This window comes from Echinops telfairi, unplaced genomic scaffold (assembly GCF_000313985.2).
Source record: "Echinops telfairi isolate 266 unplaced genomic scaffold, ASM31398v2 ScPeMD7_7413;HRSCAF=8451, whole genome shotgun sequence".
Lineage (NCBI taxonomy): Eukaryota > Metazoa > Chordata > Mammalia > Afrosoricida > Tenrecidae > Echinops > Echinops telfairi.
In genome coordinates this window covers 1814163-1834603 of record NW_022111313.1, presented here as the reverse complement: position 1 = coordinate 1834603, position 20441 = coordinate 1814163, and the positions used below count along the sequence as shown (strand labels likewise).

The 20441-nt window shown below is 56.5% G+C and overlaps 1 protein-coding gene across 1 annotated transcript in view; it reads right to left on the bottom strand.

The window, feature by feature from the left end:
- BMP7 (bone morphogenetic protein 7) overlaps positions 1 to 20441 on the bottom strand; it is an 88417-nt gene that overhangs the window by 19627 nt on the left and 48349 nt on the right. The window contains exon 2 of the mRNA XM_004717143.3: positions 18883 to 19075. Coding sequence (XP_004717200.1) covers positions 18883 to 19075 — 193 coding nt within the window. The remainder of the gene's footprint in view (positions 1 to 18882; positions 19076 to 20441) is intronic.

Genomic DNA, 20441 nt, shown 5'->3' with positions numbered 1-20441 from the left:
GGGTTAATGTTGGACTTGTGGGCTTGGGCAGCATTGGGTTGGGATGTTTTCGTGATGCACCTTTTCTTTACATAAAACTCTCTTATACATGAGTCGCTGTGGATTTGTTTCTCCAAAGTACCTAGACTAATACAGTCCATAAATTCCTCTTCAGACTCACACAGCCATGCAATGATGTGGAAAGCAGGAAGATCACAGGCCAGTGGGTGGAAAGTCTTGTGGATCCAGTGGATCCAGGAGTTGCAGCACTGGCGTGCGTCTCCACATGGTTCCTCCAGCTCCAGGGCTCTGGCTCCATCAGCGTAGCTCCATGTGGCTTGTCCACAGGAATGTCTCGCAGGGAGTGAGTGTATCTGGGCTCCTGTGAGCTATTTATCTCCGTCACGCCTCCAAATGAGGTCATCAAGCTGCGACCCGATTGACAGGCTAGACTGCGCCCCTTCACTCTTAATAGTCTCCAGTTGACACCAGATGATGTACCGACCACACTGGGCTAGGTTCAGGGAGCAAACGTTCAGTTACTGAGGCAGTCTCTACGTGAGGAGTTCCTTTCCAATCTACTTTCATTTGTAAGTGTTTTAAGGGCTTCATACCCAATCTCATTTAATCCCCACCACCCTTAAAGGCAGGGACAGCACCATCTCCATGACGACATGGAAAAACCAGGACCTGCCCAAGATCATCTCACAGGGCCAGCCTGGGGTCAGAACAAGAGCGGTTGAACGCCTGTGTGGGTGCTCTTCAGAGCTACACCAGTCGGCTTCCATCCAGTGGTAGGTGACTGATGGTGACCCTTTCCTCCTCTCCCCACCACCTTTTCCAGTAGGCAGATGAGCAAAACTCTGATTGGCCACACAGGGGACAGGAGGAGAGCTGAATGGACGGACAGATGGACTTTTATATTCTCCCATAGAATTTTAGCATGCAAAGTTTCATAATGCCTCCATGTATTATTTAAAGATAAGAGTGGGAAGCTTCAATATTTTAAAGTCTTCAATCAGTTAAAATATTGGCGCACCAAGTACTGCAGTGCTTTAGTGAATGCCACAGACTGGCCTCAGTCTCCGACATTATTTGGAAAAACTTCAGCTTCCTTTCTTTTTTAAAAAAATAAATCATTTTATTGGGGCCTCTTACAGCTCTAACAACCACCCATCTATCAATTGTATCATGCACATTTGTACTTATGTTGCCATACTCATTTCCAAAACATTTTCCTTCTACTTGAGCCCTTGGTATCAGCTTCTCACCATGGGTTTCTTACAGTGTGTTTTCTCTGCTCACACTCAGAGACGTCCTTGGTTCAGAGCAACCAGTTGACCAGCACCATGACCAGGCAGTGACATAAAACGGACGATCTCTGCATTGTGGGGACCGGACTTGAGGAGCAGGGTCTGGGTGGCTTGCCTGAGGTTACCCCACAAGGACAAGGTGTTGGCAGCTGTCTGCAAGCCCAAACTCGCCCCTCTGCGCCTCCCCCCCCCCCCCCCCCCCCCCCCCGAGTTTTCAGGGCAGTGCCTGCACCTCGGACAGCTCCATCCTGCCGAGCCACTGGCTGAACTGGAGCCGCAGATCCTCCTACAGATGAAGCACACACCCCCAGTGGACCTGAGTCCCCAGTCCTCCCAGCACACACCTACCCAATGACCTCTCTCCTACTTGGTCTGGGGGGACCCCTGGGTTTGCGGGGCCTCCTGAGTTATGAACCTGCTGTCATAGTATATGAGAAATTCACCAGGGCCGTGAATATGTGCAAAAAAAAAAAAAGACTCAAAGAAGACAGGGGACACATCTACCAAAGAAGCCACCTCCTTGGGTCAACTCTACAGACTCTAATCTAGGAGATTAACAGGTGGCTCTGAGCAGCCAGGCAGGGAGGGAGGGCCAGGCTCAGAAACAAGCATTCCGGTCCATGTGAAGGCACAGGGTCATCTCATCAAGTCCTACCAGCATGGACGGAAGGACCCTGTGCTGTGTTTCCATCTTTCCATCTGTCCCTTAAGAGCACGGACCTGGCCTCGTCAAATCACATGCCCTGTCCTTGGTCAGGTGTGGGTGGGACAGTTCGTTGATGGGCAGGGCCACCGTCTTCCTTCTCTAGTGCTCTTAGAACAGGAAGGGCGCCAGTGGGTGGCTTTACCAAGCAGGATTGATCGACTCACTGCCGAGAAGCCCACATTCAGGGCACAGGCTCTGGGGGCAGGCTTCCCTTCTCTGTGAGATGGGCATGGGTGGGGTGGGGTGGTGGCCCTTGTCTCTGTGGCTTCTGCTTCCTGGTTCCTGGGCCATCTCTGTGTGTCTTGGCATCCACCTTACCCCACCCCCCCGCTCACTGGCTGGCTTTCCATCTTTTATTGCCACCAATCAAAGGAGATTGACTCCAGACACACCCTACAGGAATCCTGCCCCATGGACAAAACAAAGACACCCCATCCCCAAAGAGTTCCATAACCACAGGCCTCAAGACTAGGGTTTACAATGGGGGGGTGCGGAGAAAAGGGGGGGGGGCCTAAAATTTAATCCATAACATGCTCCCCTTCGGCTGCCCCAAATTCAGATCCTGCCCACATGTCAAACACATTCACCCCATGACGTCATTCCCAAAGTCTGAAAGCAACTCCCAGACCAAGGTCTCATCTTCGGAACCATCTAAATTAAACACGGGTGAGATTTTAGGTGTAGTGCATCCTGGGGCAAAATCCCTCTGCATCTGTGAATGTGCACAATCTGGACCACCTGTGATCTGTTTCCAAAACCTCAGGGTGGGCCGGGCACCTGGGAGGCATTCCCACCCCAAGTGGGAGGCGGTGGAAGGGAAGAAGGGCATCCGGCAACACACGTGGCCCGCGCCCAGCGGAACAAATGTCGTTAGCTCTTCCGGCTCGAGACAATCTCCTTCCTGGAGACCATCCATCACCCCAGATCCTGGTGGTGGGTTGGTCCTGGTGTCTGGGTCCTGAGTGAAGTCCCCTTCCCTGGGGGCTTCAGCTCTACCCTCTGGGAGGGCAGTTTGGCTCTCTTGGCTTTAGGTGACTGAGGGAAAGGTCAGAGGTTCAAGCCTAGCTGGGTCCCTTGGAGGAAGGGGCTGGGGATCTTCTGGACTAGCAAAGACTGAGAGCCCCACGGAGCCCAGCTCCACTCTGGCACGCACGGTCGCTCCGAGAGGGAACTGATGCCAAAGGCAAGTGGTGTTTAAGTTGGTGTCTGACTTTCACGTCCAGGCGGAGCTAGTCTGTCATGGAAAGCTTGCTTCTTTCCTCTCCTCCCCGTGTGCTGGTAGAAATGGTTTCATGCCCCATGGCCCGGGGGTGTGCGCACGAGTCGTAAATGTACACACAAGGACGCCCTGCTTGCTGTCTCCAGCTCCAGTTTGACCTGGCGTCACCCATCCCCGGGTTCTGGCACCCGCCAAGCCTGTCAACCAACCAGCCAGCCCTGCTCTGCCACGAGCCCAGGAGAGCAGGGAGTCCTATTAGAGTGAGAGGCTGGCTCCTGCAGCAGCAGCTCGCAGGGCAGACGCAGCTCAGGTGCCACACACTTGGGTGGTGATTTGTTGGACAAGCACTGTTTCTGGGGAAAGGTGACCAGCTCTTCGGATGAGCCCTGTTGGACAGTAAAGAGATGCATGGTGACCTAGGGAACAGAGCTTGGCCTTTAAATAGCAGACACCTCACTGGGACAGAGCTACTCACCAGGAGCCAGCGTGAAGCCACCACTCCCTTCCCCCAAGTCCAGTTTCCCTTTGTTCGCAGCTCCCTTGAAACGCACTTTTGGTGGCGCTGGGGGTGGGAGGGGGTGCCTCATGGAAATAGATGCTAAAAGGGTTTGTGTAGATGTTTCCGGTGCTGTGAGGAGGAGGATGGAGAAAGAGGGCATGTCCAGGTACCGCCCGAGCATCTTCAAAGAACCCCAGTACAAAACAAACTTTGAGTGGGCCAGTGGACTCGGAGTCATCATGACCCTCTAGATCCAAGGACAACTGCCCCACAGGGAAGCCTGGGCACAGGCATGGGGGGCTTGGTGAGGATGGTGCAGGGCCCAGCAGGGTTCAGGGCCACCCATCCCCGGGTTCTGGTGCCCACCAAGGCTGTCGACAAACTAGTCGGAACTGACTAGATGGCGCCTGGCGACAGGAACACCCCTCTCTGCAGACGACCACGGCTGCCTCTGGGTCCACGCCACCAACCTTCAGGCTAGCAGCTGAGTGCTTGACCGCTGTGCCACCAGGGCGCCAAAGAACAGGGTCTTAAAACCACCAAACGTCTGAGCGAGCTCTTGGAGGCATTGTTGTTCACCTTGAGCTCCTTGGCCTCGCTGATGGAGCGGGGAAAGTCTGCTCCAGGGTTCTCGGGGAATCCAAAGACATTTTGCTCACCTTCTCCATGTGGTAAAGCTGGCATTTCCTACGAATCGATTCTCGGTTCCCTTAGGATGAGCGGCCTCATGTTATGGGTAAGAAAAGTGAAGACGGAGGGGTGAAGCCAATTACCCACCATGAACACAGAAATAGAACTCACTGCCATCGATTTCATTCTAATTCACAGTGACCCTAGAGGACAGAGTAGAGAAGAAAGTCTCATCTTTATCCGGTGGAGCAGCTGGTGGTTTTGAACTGCTGACCTTGCAGATAGCAGTCCAATGCGCAACTCACCATGCCAATGTTACAGACCTTACAGGTGACAGAAGCAAGACAGAGCGCAGGAGAATCTGGCTCTAGAACCTGAGCCCTGTACGCGTCGCGGGGTGCTAGTCACACAGCCCAAAGATGGTGACAACCCAGAGTCCAGAGATGAGCCAATAACTGGTCCACACAAGGGGGTCTCACTCTGGCCTGAGAGAAGTGAAATTCGGATGCGTGCCCCAATCAAGTTGAATCTCAAAAACAGTATGTTGACTGACATTGATTGGGGACAAATGAACAGATAATGTAAGATTACAAACACCCCAATCCACTGCCAATCAGCCCATTCTGGCTCTCAGGGACTCGAGAACAGAAGAGAGCTGTCTCCAGGGGGTGTGGAGGCTGCACATCTTTTACAGGACCAGAGAGCTTCAACTTTCTTCTTCAGAGGGGGCTCTGCCTCTGACCTTCCAGTTAGCAACCCGGTAAGCCTTTCTACCCCGCAGGGCAAATGCATACAGACTGTGGTCAAAGGCCAGAGGGGCTAGTGTTGCCGGAGATGAAGAGCCACTGAGTTCCCGCCCCCAGATGAAGGGCAATGGCCGGTTTTCATGGTTGTTCAGACCCTGTGGGGCCCTTCGGACCAGACAGACCAGCCCTGGTCTTTAGAATTTGAAGGGCTCAGATAGACCTTCTTGAGCTCGCAGACCCCGAGGGCTGGAAGCCCATTGGCACAAGGTGGATGGGCAACATCTGCCAACAGCCATGCAGGGCAGGTGGGAAGCCATTTGAAACAGGGCCCAGGGTGCACGTGGAATGGCCAAGGCCATCAGGGTGTAGGCTGGCGAGGCCAGCTGGAATTGCCTCCCGTGGCTCCTGCCTTGGCCCAGAGTGCTCTGGGGCAGACACGTCTTCTGGCTTCCAAACAGGGCTGCTGTGTTCCCCAGAGCCTGTCTGTGCAAACCGCCCATTTGGCCCGTCCAGCAGCCCACGCGGGAACTTACTCCGCCAGGGAGTGGGTCGTGGGCGAAGGGCTTGGTACATCACCATCTCAAAATAGCCTCTAAGTCACCCGCGGGTTAGAAATAAAGACCTTCCCGGCTTCCCACGGAGGAGATTTTAGAATATGCATTTTTTCCATCACAGTAGAACTTTCCAGGAGAAGGTGGGCTGAGAGACTCTGGAGGCAAACTGGTGGTGAGCTGGTCTTGTTGCTTCTCCCTCTGGATGCCAGCTAGGGGCATGAGGTTCACAACCATACTCCACCCCTGTTGTTAGTGCCGCCAAGGCGGCAAGTCCCTGTGCACTGCCCAGTCCTGAACTGTCCCGACCAGATGGGTAGGTAGTAAAACCTCGCTGCTCCCAGGCATGAGGGTCACTCTCGGTTAATGCAGGGCCTTGGGTTTGGGGTGTGTGTGGAGGAGGGGCGGAAGCTGAGTATTTGGAGAGAACTGGACTTGTTGGTCTTGGTGTTCTGGGAAGAAACAGAGTTTGGGGTCAAAAAGACTTGTTCTGCTGTTGCCTGGTGATGGGGCCACACGGCCCTCACTCACAAAGTGGGGTGAGCACCGGACTGGCCACGGGAGCAGCAGGGCCAAGTGAATCGTGCCACCGTGTGAACCTCGCTGTGTTGGGCTTGACCGTGCTAATGTTGAGACGATGACCTTGCACAGGTGCTAGATTGTCAAGGGAGGAGCGTGTTTCTGTGACTTGTTGCTGAGACTCGGGGCTCTGTGCACGTAGGCTTTGCACGCGAAGATGTGCAGACTTCCCAGAACTTCCCAGTGCAATGTCACCATCCTCTCTATCCGGGCCTCTCTCGACCGTTTCCCATGAAAACAAACAGCAATTCGTAAAAGCCCAGTGTGTACGAAATCTCAGTCTTGTAACCACATCACGCGTCCTTTCCCTCAATGGCTTTGAGTCAGAACCGCGCCACCATCGCCGTCCATGCATACTGACGGTCAGTTCTCACCTCCCCCCTGCCCCCGTAACTCCTCCTCTCTCTCCTGTCTCCATGGAGATGTCACAGAAACGGAGCCTGAGACCTTTCACTCAGCGTCCTGTTCACCGGCGTGCTGCACTGGCCTCTCTGGCAGAACCGCATTCCGCAGCACGGAGCGTGGTCGCAGTACTTGAAGAAGGCAGGCAGTCCATGCCGGCGAAGTGCTCTTACAGAAATGGCTCAGGTGGCATAGGTTCTAAGAATATTTTTACTGCAGTTGGTGGGCCACATTTTGGAGATCCACCCACCCTTTTTTTCCCCCTGAAACGGTTTTATGGTGAAGATTAGGTGAAGCTGTATGGTGCAGGTCGCCAGTTCCATAGTCGGCAATCCGTACACATTCTGTTCTAACGCACCCATGGCCGTCCCCTCCCTGAACCGTCATCGATTCCACTTCCCCCCTCGAGCTTCCTGTTTGTCCTGGGGTCAATGCTGCCCTTTGACCTTAAGTGGTTGGCGATTCTAGCAGGGAATGAGTCCAGCTCAAGCTGAAAGTGCGCGAGGGCTATCGTCTTGGGGGTCCATCAGTCTCTATCCAACCCGTCAACTCGGTCTCTTTCATGACATTGGGTTTTGCTCCACGTTTTCCTCCCACGCTGTCCAGGACTTTCTAATGCCATCCTTCACAGAAGAGCTGGCCGTGGGAGGCGGGCACCATCTAGTTCTGGTTTCAGTGCTGTGGAGACTGATGCCTGTGTGGCCCATCAGTCCATAGACTGTCTTTTAGTCTACAGCACTTGGCATTCCTCCAGATGGGGAGAGATCAATGGCTGCACTCCTTAGATGCCTGTCCACGAGCTATTAAGACCCTAGTCACAACTCACCCAAGTAGATCTCCATCTATCATTGATGAGCATTTTGTTTCCTCCCCTACTCTTTGGCTAATAGGAGTCATGCCGCTAGGAACATTCGTGTACAAGATGCTTTGTGAACAGCTCAGGACTCTCTCAGAGTGGAACTGTTGGGGCCTCCAGTTGTTCTATGTTCCAGCTTTTGCCAGACTGCCAGACAGTTTTCCAAAGTGGTGGCACCGCTGCACCTTCTCACTCCTTGCTTCTGAGGGTTCCAGGCTGCCCACATCCAGCCGTCAACCCTTCCTCTCATCTAGGGCTTGGATGACAGCCCTCTTAGTGGGCGTGATGTGTCCCGCGTTCCTGGGACAGCGGGCGAGGCCCAGAGTCCTCTCGCGTGCTCACGGGCCACGTGCTCACGGGCCACGTGTCTGCTTTGGGGAAGTGGCTGTTCAGAAGGCCTTGTCCACTTGTGGCAACAGAAGCCCACAAGCTCGATCATCTTGCCCCTTCATCTGCATGGCCAACTTGCATGGGAGGGATCATCTATCTATTGGTAAATTTGCTAAAACGGCAAGGTGCAGCCCTCTAGGGGGTCGAGAAGGAAAGGCCTTTTATTCCTTTGTCCACCTCTCCAGTGCGTCCTGTCGTCTCCCGTAGGTTAGTCCCAATTCACAGTGACCCTCTGTAGACAGAAGGAAGCCCTGCCGGTGCCTGCTGCGTCCTCACCACTGTTTTATGGTGTCTGACACTGTCGAAGGAGGCGGCGGCGGCGGGTGTGCTGCATTGATGCTGGAAGTTATTATGCCCCGGTACTTCAAACACCAGCAGGGTCTGGGCAGCAATTTCTTCCATTGTGCATGGAGGTCACCTTGAGCCTGAGCTGACGAGACGCAAAGAACTGGAATGGAGGAGCCTGTGTGGCGCGGTGGTTGCCCATTGGAACAGCAGTTTGAAACCACCAGCTGCTCTGGGGGCGAAAGAGGAGGCTTTCTACTCCGGTTAAGATGTACAGTCTCGCTCCCTCCCCCAGGGGAGTTCTACTCTGTCCTCTAAGGTTGCTATGCATCCGAATGGACCAATGGCACTGAGAGAGAGAGAGGATGCCAAATGGAACCTTGGGCTGAGGATGGAGGGGCAATGGGCAATCTGGAGTGGTCAGGAGTGTCCCGGGCAGGCTGTGGCGCTTAGTCAACCTGCTAGAAGGGCTGCCTGCTCTGGCCTGCCCGCCCTCCTACCTCAGCTTAGAGGCACCCCACCCAGCCTTCACTGGTCAGGGCCTTCACACAGCCAGGCCTGTCCCTTGCTGTCCCACTGATGGGAACATCAGTTTTTATTCCTTGCCTCCTACAGTCTAGCCCCTCCTTTGGAATTTGACTCCCCTGTGGGTTCCCTGGGGCAAACCCTGGGACACACCCAGGCAGGAGTTTGCATGGACTCTAGTGCTTCTTTGAACTTCCTGCACCACAGAGTCCCGCCCCAAGTGCACCTGGTGCATCAGGACCAGGCTGCCATGGTAACCGCAGCACGTGGCAGTCTGGCAGTCGGTGCCCCCACCCCCTGCCCAGGCTGGGGTGGGCGGTGTCTGCAGGTCAGCCCCAGTGCACGACAGAAGGCAGTGTGGCCCGCTCCTGCACACTGCAGTGTGTGGCTGGGGATTGGGCTGCTGTGAGCCACGGGGGTGGGGTGTTTGCGGAGCTCCTATTCAGAAGTAGATCACCAGGTCTTTCTCCCTAATCCATCTTAGTCTCAAAATCCGACTCACTGAAGGGTGTTCAGGATCACAGCAACCCAAAACAGATGGGTGGGAGTGCACAGTAGGTCTCAGGCACAGGCGGACTGGGGAGTTTTAGAATCTCTCGTGAATGCTTGCTGGCCCGGGGCGTTGGGGTGTTTGTGGGCTTGCTTTCTAATGACAAGGATCCAAATGCCTGCAGAACTGCACTGGTACCCAGCTCCCCGGGTCATCCTTGCCCCAGAAGAGGCTCTGGTCCTGGGGACCAGACTGGGGTTGTATAAGGTGTGTGTGTGGGGGGAGGTGGCGTGGGCGGAATGAGCTGCCAAATTATCCCTGACAGCCTCCCAGTGAGAAGTCTTTGCTCCTAGTGTTTCCTGTTTATTCCCCACTCCCCCTGTCCCCCCACTATCTTCTGCCCACTTTCACTGCCGCCTCCTTTACTCAGAGAGTTGGGGGTCCCGGAGGCAGGCGGGCTGGGAAGTAAGCCCCTCTCACATTCACTTCTGGGTTGGACTCTTACTCTCTCTTGCTGTCGATCCCAGGAATCTAGAACCTTCTGGAAGCTGGAGGCCCTGCCAGTCCGTTCTAATCGCAGCTCCAGCCACAGGACTCCAATCCCGAGAGGCCATTGATTTCGGGGCTCACAGACCTATCTGTGGTGAGTTGCTGAGAGCCTCCCCACCCCACCCCCCTGCCCAATAAACGCGGCATTTCTAAAAACAGCTCCAGGACAACCCCACGTGGCGTCTGGTCCGGCAGCGTGTGTGCGTGGGCAGGCAGTGCGTCTTGCGAGAATTCCCTGTGGCCTTGTCTCCTCCAGCCTCCAGCTCCTGCCCAGAATAGAAGGCGGCCACCCTCAAGGAATAAACAGACCAGCACCCACACAATGTACGTGGAGGACCACCTTCTCTACCTTGGAAAAAGAGGGAAACAAAGATTCCGGACCCAGAGACAGAGACACCAGGGAGGCAGGCAGGCAGACAACGAGAGAGGAAATGAACTTAGCAGTGGGGGGGCAGACAGAAGCGAGCCCTGCAGGCACCAAGTTCAAGATTTTCAGCAGCCACAGCCAGATGGGGATACCTCGCCGACACAGGGGTGGGAGGGGGGCCTGCGCTGGATCCACTCTGGCTTCCTAACGCCAAGGGTGTGTGTGCAGGGGAGAGGGCAGGCAAAGGGCCCAGGCTCTAACTTAGCGAGGATTTTCCGGGTCCCGGGAAGTAGGCCAAGAGCTCTGAGAGTCTCATGTCATTTAATCCTGCGACCGATTCTCTTATCTTCTGCCACAGCTCAGGGCCCCAAGAAGCCTGTCAGAGGCCTGAGGACTGGTCGTTTATATGAAAGGGCCCTGGTGGCACTATGGGCAAGCACTGGGTCGCTCACTGAGAGGTCGGTGGTTCGAACCTGCTGCCGGGTGGCTCTGCCCATGTGAACTCAGAGACACCCTGCCCCATACATGCAAAGTGATGCCAGGGACCGCCTGCAGGGGGCGAGGGAGAGTGAGGCAGGGGTCCAGGGAAGCCAGACCAGGGACCTGGGGCTCAGGGTGCTTGGGGGCCCCTGTGAAACGGCCCCTACATTCATAAGGAAGCACAAATAAGCCCCTGCTTCCTGTGCTTCCTGAGGAGACGGGGTCCCTGTCAGAGTGTGTGAATGTGAAGAGAGGCTTTGATTCTGCCGAAAGTGCCGTGGGCCTCGGCGAGACAGGTGCAGGATGTCTGAGGCAGTGAAAAGTGTGAAATTGTTCAATACAGAACCATAAGCACCAGTAAGCCTGTGCTTTGCCGTGGTCATGGGGTAATCTGTCCCTGAAGACATGCCTCAGCCCAGTGGTGAGGAAGTGGGGGTGTTTATCCGCCTCCATGGGGCCAGGGCCCAGGGTAGGGGCAGCCTCGTCATGGAGCAGGGACGAGGGCCAGGCTAGCACAGGGCAGAGTAGTCCCCTTGGGGCTGGAAGAAAAATGCTTCCTAGACCCAGGGCCCTGACTACCCTCCAGAGGGGGAGGGGGGGCAACTTGAGACCTGCAGGAGTCGGGGGGTGGGCACCAGCAGAGAAGGGGCTTGGGAGGCCAGCTTTGAGCAGGAATCCAGGGACCCCCATCACCTGGAAATCACAACTCTAGGACTTGGAGACATACCTGAGCCCACCACGTGGAACGCCCAGTGCCCGAAGGCAACATGTACACCTGCCTCAGTGCCCCATGTCTCAACTTAAAAGAGGCGCAGGCTCCAGGGACCAGATGGTGGGAAGCCCCAAAGGACGTGTGCATTCTAGCTTGAGGACAGAGTCTTACTGTCTGTCTTGCAGCAGACCACGGGGGTGGGGTGGGGGGCTGAAGTTGGGCGTCTCTAACCAGGTGTGTGAAAAAAATGAGCTGATACCAAGGGCTCACGTAGAAAGAAAATGTTTCGAAAGTGATGGCAACATGTACAAAGCTGCTTGACACAATGGATGGATGGATGGATTGTGATAAGAGCTGTAAGAGCCCCCGGTTAAATGATTTTTTAAAAATGATATGAGGGTAGCCCCGCCAAACAACAGCAAAATAACAGGTGTGTGAAAAGTTTTCGCTTCCACTCTGTCCCGAGCTGACTGACTATCCCGGCCGTGGAAACGGTCACAGCCCGGGAGCCCAGGTGGCTGAGTGAGCTCCTGGAAGGACCCCGGAGTGGGATGAGCTCACCAGGGGACACACAGAGAAGGTGTGGCCTTTTGTGACTAGACCTGTGTGTGTGTGTGTGCAAGAACTGGCATTCCAAGTCTGGCTAGACCAGAGGAGGTACACTGGTACAGATAGGAACTGAAAATACAGGGAATCCAGGACGGATGAGCCCTATAGGACCAGTGGTGTGAGTGGCAAAACAGGGAGGGTAAAGGGAGAATGGGTAGGAAAGACGGAACCGATTACATGGAACTGTGTGTGACCTCCTCCCTGGGGGACAGACGACCGAAAAGTGGGTGAAGGGAGACGTCGGACAGGGCAAGATATGACAAAATACCAATTTATAAACTATCAAGGGCTCATGAGGGAGGGGGGAGCGGGGAGGTAGGGGAAAATGAGGACCTAATGCCGGGGGTTTAAGTGGAGAGAAAATGTTTTGAGACTGATGTACAAATGCGCTTTACACAATTGATGTGTGTATGGATTGGGATAACAGTTGTATGAGCCCCTAATAAAATGTTAAAAAAAAAAGAACTGGCATTCCTGTGTGTGTCCGCGCGCGTGTGCGCATGTACAGGCCACAGCTGGACTGTGGGAAGGGAGGGGTCCGGAAGGACAGACCCAGGTCTCCTACTGCACATCGAGAGCCACAGGCATCCATCCGCAGGGCCAGCTTCTCGGGCCGAGACCCTGGTAGACCCCAGGGCCGGCTTCTGTTCAGCCTGCACTTGGTTTAATGCTCTGTTGTCACCATCTTGAAAACTTATAAAGTTTTTTTTGGAAACAATTTTCTTTTTGCACTGGGCCCAATCAGTTAGCCAACTGGCTCTACAGACTCCTCGTCTAAAAATAATAAGCAGGTTTCTAGCCCCTGCGGCAGACCAGCTGCAGGTGAGAGGTGTGAGACTGCTTCTAGGAGGTTCTACTCCACAGCACAGTTTTGGGGGATGGATGGTGGCAAGCAATTAATCAGGAGTGGCCAGGAGTCACAGCACAGGCATGCCCTGGGGCTTGTAGGGTCCCTGAACAGGAACTCCACTCTCAGGGTCTGCTTCAGAGGAGTCTGACAGACAGCCGGTCTCACCCCCCAGTGTCTTCACTCAACAAGCACTGGAGCTGTACTGAGGACAGCCGGAAGGTGTGCTGCAATCCATTAGCCATGCCTGCTTGGGGTCTGGAAGGAGCGGCAGGAGCGGCAAGGGTTTGTGTGCTGGAATGGAGGCCGTTTGGCTCTCCTGTCTCCCATCTCAGAGCTGTGGGTATTTATTGTCAGGGAAAAACAAGAAACAGCATTGACAAGTCGAGCTAACAGGTGTGGCAAGAGTTTGAAAGACCATGAGCTTTTATCCCAGGTGTTGACTTGACCTGAACTTGGAATCCCGTTAGCTAAGGGGGACTCCTTGCAAACCCGATCCTCTGGTGAGCCTGCATTCCACATCTTTCCAGAGTTAATATTTGTACAGACCCTCTCTTCCAGGCTACAGATGACCGCTTGTGACCAAACTGAAAAATATTAATTCTCTTTGTCTCCTGCCAAAAAGGCTAAAGCCGTTACGGGCCTGATATGAAATGCAGATGTGAATATACATTGGGACCAGCAGCCTACTATAGATGAGCAGGGGAACCCTGCTCGAAATGCTTTTGTTACGAGCGCAAGGGATATCACGTTGTGCAGACAGCCTCCGCGCTGAAGCCCACACTCCCGACAGTCATTTGGATGCAAAGCAGCCGGGGGCCCGGCACACAGGCTGACGTTTCTCCGCTTTTTGCAAGTGAGAACCCACCGCTGCACACAAGCTCTAAGTCATATAATTATCATCATCACAGGGCAGCTTCCATAGGATGGAAAAGTATTATAATTATGGGCAATTTTCACTTTTTGGAAATTGGGCTCAGATGCTGCAGGGCGATTTGCACACAAGCCATTCTTGGGTTTCAGGCCTCTACAACAGACAGACGTTGGAAAGTTTGCGGGGAGAGAGAACCAGAGGTGGGGCCAAGCAGTCGGTGCTCTGCACTCCCTCTTCCAGCAGGTCTCTGGTGTGCGTGCCCAGGGAGCCCGAGTCCATGTGTTTGAGATGCCCACAACCTAAAGGGCAGGCCAGCGTAGTATTGCTTCCATTCAGGCAACAAACATTTGGCTGGCCGTCCGGCTGAGCGAGATGCAACAGCAAACCAAACAGACCAAGAGCTCAAGTGCCACCCCTTCTTCTGCCATGTCCCGGTGCCCGCTCGATAACTGGGGGAGAGCCCGAGGAGGGGCGGTCGGGGCATGAAACTCACCAGCTTCACGAACCTTCCAAGTGGCGTCCTGGGAAAGGGGTGGGGGCATCTGACAGCCTGGGTTCACAGGTGGCATCTGAGTTTGTGAGATGTTAGCCAAATCAACGGGACCGAGAGGGCATGGCCTGGTTTCCCAGGAATGTCCGCAAAGCGGGCTGGCTGCCTCACAGCGAATTTTGCTCCCCTTGACCTTCAAGGTATTAATCAGATCCACATGGGGTGGTCAGATAGGAGAGGCACATTTTGCTATCTTCATTCTCTTAACCAGCCATTCACCTGGGGGTGGGGTGCCCTCTCCCCATCCCATGGCCCGGCATGACGGACCACACTAGACCCCAAGGGGTGGGGAGCTGGGGTTTTTTCCTCAGCGAGTGGGTGAGGCATCTGGGCATCGGAAGTGAGGTCACACTGCCTCTGAGCCACCTCCAGAGGGAGAGAGTACCAGCACCCAACCCGAGCCCAGTCCACGAGCAGATTTGACCCCCGATCGCCCACATGTGCATCCACCTGTGTCAGTTAGGGAGGCCCTGGGTGGTGATGCAGTCAAGCACTCAGCTGCTAGCCAACACTCCCCCACCATAGCCTACCCCCCAGCAAGAGGAAGACCTGGCAGCCTGCAACTGAGAGGTGGCAGCCTTGAGAACCCACACGGGGGCCAGGAGTGGGCATCGACTCCCCAGCACCTGGTGTTGTGGCTTCTGACTCCTCGCCTCAGTCACCTCACCCACACAGTGGGCGAGCACAGACAGGAGAGGGGAGGGGAGAGTAAGGGCGAGGATGCCTGCTACCTGCCCAGGCCACGCCTGCTCTGCCCAACCCGCTCGAGAATATCCTGTATTGGCTGATGACTGCCAGGCCCACAAAGCCAAGCACAGAGATCCCAAAAGTTGCCCTGACCACCCACCTGACCAGGCCCGGTGGTCAGTGCTGGTCTGGCAGTGGGTGCTGAGCGCCAACCCTGACTGCAGTGAACGCAGCTGTGTGGGCGCTGCCCGGCGCAGTGGACTTGTTTCCAGATGGATTCGAATGGGCTCCACAGGCACCTAGAGGCTTGAGAGCACCCTAGAGCACCCCAAGAGAGAGGGGCCAAAGGAACCGTGAGCCCTTTAGGGAGGCTGCTCCCTGGCGTGCTGCCCTCTGACTTCCCAGGCAGCCCTGGCATGCCGTGACACCCAGCCGAGAAGGCCACTCTGGAGCGGAACTGGCAAATCCTGAGAGGGCGGCTCCCCACCGCACTCATACCCCAAGCCTGAGGTGGGGTGAGAGGGGTGGGAGCCAGGAGACGTGAAGCCAGACACCTAGGCCTTCAGGAGCAGCAGGAAGCCTCTGGAAGCTTCTGGAAGCCTCCAGAGCCAGATGCCAAAGGCACCTCCAGCCTCAGCCAGCCCCTTCCCGATGCCGGGAACTGGCAGTCACGGCTTGGCCGGCACCTTAGGCTCAGTCCTGCAGGGACTGAAACTGTCTGTGAGGCCAGGCCCAAGAGCCTGTGGGAGATTCTCTCCCCGAGATGGCACAGTCATCTTGGTATCTGACCACACAGAGAGAACCCCTGGGGAGCCCCTACCCTATGTCAGGGCAGGGGAGCTGCTGGGCGTGGTGTTTTGCTTTTTTTTTCTTCTTTTAACTCCTGAGGGCTGGAGCCATGTGGACACTTTGATTGGACCACCTGAGACCCAGGAGGACGTCAGAACTAGGAGAGACCCTGTGTGGTGGCGTCTAAGAGCCTCAGTTCAGCCCCACTCCTGTGTGACCCCAGGCCGGTTACTTCCTCTCTTTGAACTGGGGCTGACAGATCTCAGAGGAGTGTCCAGAGCCCAGCCGTCACTGGTAAAGATGCCAGAGGGCTGGACCCCAAGGGTGGATGCGGTTGCCCTGAGTGGGGCCACATGGGCCTCTGACCGACGCATTGATGTTATTAAACTCAGATAAAAGCCACCCAGAGTTTAGCTGCTGCTGTCTTTAGCCGCCATCGCTGAACCGAAGCCCACCTGCTCCGCCGTGCCCACACCTGGCGGGAATCACGCCTCTGCGCCATGCCCACACCTGGCGGGAATCACGCCTCTGCGCCATGCCCACACCTGGCGGGAATCACGCCTCTGCGCCATGCCCACACCTGGCGGGAATCACACCTCTGCGCCATGGGGTTTCTGTTGGCCGTTGAGGACAGATGGCCAGGCCTTTCTTCTGAGCCTGGATGCTCTGCTGCAGGCTGTCCATCCTCCTGGCTGGGTGTGAGGAGAACTGGCCTGGAAGCTGAGGAGTCCCCCTCTGCCTCAGTCTTGTCCCCTCCTTTTGGCCTCAGGGGGTCTGTGCCTTCAGGTTCCCGGGCTGGAAACCTGAGGTGCCACGGGAGCTGGTGATCCTGCAGCGGCTGGTCCCACGCTGACACGAGGTGGGGACACGCCTCTCCAGAGGGCCCGGGGGACACAGAGCTGGAAATGATGCCCCTGCCTCGTGCAGGACCTCTATCTCAGGGGAGCATCTGGGGCTCCCGCCTCGGCAGTGACGGGACCCTGATCCGGCACGGGATCGCCTTCCCGCATCCCAGCAACACAGCGAGGGAATCGCTTTTACCCGACACGGCAACATCTCACTCTTGCCCGGGGACTGAGCCCTTGGAGACTGGCTCTGCCTGCCCCTTTGTCTGGCTGCCCTCTGCCCTTCCAGATGTAAGAAAGACATAGGTAGGGGGGCCCACAGAAGCCAAATATCAGAGATGGAGCTGGAAAAGGCGGCGGGGAGGGGCACGCTTGGGCCATGCTGGAGGAGGAGAGAGGGCGGCAGGAGACAGAAGTGCCCGCCACCGCCGTGTGAACCGTGAAGCAGGTGAACACCCTCCGTCGCTGAAGTCTGAGGGGTGCTGCTGATGTGCTCTGCCGAAAGTCAAGGTCAGAGCCCCTCAGAAGAAAGGCCTAGAGATCTACTTCCCCAAATCCAGTCCCTGGAAACCACGCGATATGTTTGCTTCGGGAAGGGAAGTGGATGTTGTTCTGAGCCGAGGAAGCCCAATGGTTAGGGCGTGACGCTGCATTCTGCAGCCAACACAAATGGGGGAGTGGTGGCGGCGGGGGGGTGGGGGGGTGGTGTGTGCTCCCGGAAGTAGCTGCTGAGCCCTCAGTTTCCTGACCTTTAAAATGGGGATACTCATCCGCTCTCCCTCCCGGGATCGCATGAGGGTGGAGGATGTTTACAAGCTTAGCGCAGCGCCCGGCTCAGCCGAGCCTGATGGAAACGCTCAGTGAGGGTAGCACAGGGGCTCCAGCGAAAAGCAAAGGCCGGCGGTTCGAATCCCCCTACCCCAGTGGTTCCTGGGGATAAAGACATGGGGGTCTGTTTCGGTAGAGAGGGGGCAGCTCTCTGTTCTCCAGGATGCCTCAGAGGCTGATCTGTCATCACCAACCAAGCGGGGTGGGGGTGGGGGTGGGGGGGCGGCATCTGAGGAGCTGGGTGAGCGGGCTCCAGGCTGGGCAAGATCTTCGCCTCCTTCTGCTGCAGCGCTGGGAACAAAGCCCCAGAGATGGGCCTCTCTGAAGCGCTGAGACATCCAAGGACTTCACCTGTCTGGAGAGGGGGGCCCTGCTCCCGCCTCTTCAAGCAGAAGGGCCTGCAGGCCCGAGCTGCCCCGGCACTCAGAGCAGAAGGAGCACTGATTGGCCGCCCAGCTGTGCGGAGCAGGAACATCTGGTCCTCGGGGCCCCAGGGAAGCCCGGGGATGCAGGGATTAGTGTGTTGGGCTAGCCCCAGTGTCTCCCCTCGTGGGAGTCCGCTTTCTGCGGAGTCCTCTTGATCTCCTGGAATCCAGATGACATTCCAATGATGCGCCTGCTGGAGACCTTCCCCGTGGCCTGTTGAGGGCCCCAGCCTGGGGAGACCGGCCAGGGCGCTGCAGAGCCTGGGGCAGGCGGCCCAGCAGCCTGGCCCCTCACAGGCCTGTCTGGGAGGGAAGGGCCCACAGACCATAGGCCCAGCCCTCAGGGCTGCTTGGGGCTGGCCTCCAGGAGATGAACTTGCTTTGTTTCCCAGCTCAAACGGTCCAGTTGAGGTGACCAGTTGTCACCCGAAGAGCAGAGGACACCTGCCCCTGTCCCTCTGCTCCCTCCAGTGACTCAAGCCTCTTCTTGCCTCTCTTGCCCTGACCCGCCCAGGCCCCTGAGGCTGAGTGGAGAAGGCAGACCCCGGTGAACTGAGATGGGAGGTCTGGGGTCAGGTGTGACGGGGCGACAAAGCTTCATCTGATTCTGCAGTGTCACCCCCTTCACGCTAAGCGACCTCAAATCACTCAGCGGCCCAGAGCATCACAGCCTTCTGTCTCCACGACCCCCTCCCTCAGAGATCCAAGACCCTTCCCTCGACTCCCCTTGGCTCAGATGTGGCCAGTGACCCCGTCACCGATCCCTCTGTCACCATCTCAGACCACCAGCATGCTTAGGTTGCCAGCTTGCTGACTCGATCCCTGTGGGTCTCCCTCCCTCACCCCCTCCTTCCCACCCCAGTTGCTCTCATGGCCTGGGGAGCCGGGAACCCTGGAGCCAGTGATGGATGGGCGAGAGGTACACCTGCAGCTCCTTCCCAGGCCCAGGCGGCCCCCCAATACCGGTTGGCCAGTGCTGACCGAGATTGGGGACAGTGGTGCAGACCACACCTTCCTGAAGAAGACCCTGGCTGCAGCTCCAGCAGACATTGCCACGGGCCCATCACAGAGCCTCACCCCCTCCAGCCACAACCCCCCCGGCCTCCTGGGACGGACGGACGGAGGCCCAAGCCCCCCCCACAGCACCCACCTGCCTAAGTGCTCCTGCAGCACCTGGTAGACGCTGATCCGGAATGTCTCATTATCGAAGCGCTCCCGGATGTAGTCCTTGTAGATCCGGAATTCGGCTGCGGTCACGGCTTCTCCTTCTGGGATCTTGGACAGATCGAAGCGGAACTCCCGGTGGTGGTAGCTAGGGTGGAAGATCTCCTTGTCGTGTTCCACTGAGAGGGAGAAGACAGCACAGCATCAGAGGACCCGCCCCAGTAGGGCCCTGGCTCTGCTCGGAGGGCAGGCACCCGCCGGGGTTGGGGACACTGCCCATTCCCAGTGCTTAAGCCTGGACACGGGGACACACGGCAGGGTCCACAACTCAGGCCCCCTTCCCCCAGGTCACCATGAGCAGAGGCACATGGGACACCCACCACGGCCACCCCAGATGTCCTGGGAGCCCACAGATGTGGCCTCAAACCTAAGCTCGGGCGTGAACTAGCTGTGTGACCTTGGCTGACACGCCAGGGGATCTACCTGGCCTTGGTTTCCTCATCTATGAAATGGGGTAGTCACTCTCTTTGGGGAGCCCTGTAGGAATTGCCGTGGCGAAGCGCTTGGCTGCTATCCAAGAGACTGGAGGTTCAAACCCACCAGAAACTTTGTGGAAGAATGACGACACGGCGCCTGTCAAGATTCACAGCCCTGGCAACCCCAAGGGGTCAGTTTGACTCTGTCCTCCAGGGTCACCGTGAGTCAGAACCCCCTTTCTTGGGTGTCTGTGAGGGTTGAGTGATTGATTCACCTAAATCGGTTCTTATCTGTCAGGGCTGGATGGCCATTCGGTGAACAGATGGTGATTATGGACCAAAGCTGGCCTGGCAGCACCTGTTATCCACAGCAGGAGTCCCTGGATGGGGCGAAGCACTTGGTGGCTAAACCACAAAAGTTTGAGGCTCAAGTGCACCTGGAGGGGCCTCACAAGAAAGGGCTGGTGATCTGCTTCCCAGTAGTCAGCTGTCAAAACTCCCATGGCTTGCAATTCTACCCTGCAAGGCACCCGGCCACCGTGAGTCAGGAAAATGGTCTTGATTACCGGTGAGCACCTCTCATACAGTATGTGTCAGGCAGTGGGTGCCAGCCCTATGGCACCCGAGAATCACCACGGGGTCTTTTCACACTGTGTGCTCGCCCTGCGGTGGGCTAGGAATGTCGAATGACTGGCTCTCTGGGCCCTCATCTGTAGCGCCTGCTGATTCCCATGGTGTCAACATTGCCATCGTGCCAGATGTCAAGCAACTAGGCATGGAGCTGGGGAAAGAGGCAGGTGCATGGTCCCGGTTGTCCCCTAACCCAACTGGATTCATACCTCTGGGGAGGGGTCCCCAGGGCTCACCGGCCTGAAGTTTCTAGTGAGCAGTCAGGGCTGACAGCCAGAGCCAGAGAATGAAAGCGGGAACAGGGAGACGCTGGGATCCATCGGGCCGTTCTGTTTTCATGGCAGGCATGTTAGACTAAGAGATTCTGTCCAGTTTGTAGAAGGTCCGTCCCAGGTGGGCACAGCCCAGGAGCAGTGTGACTGGGAGTGGGGACTGGAGC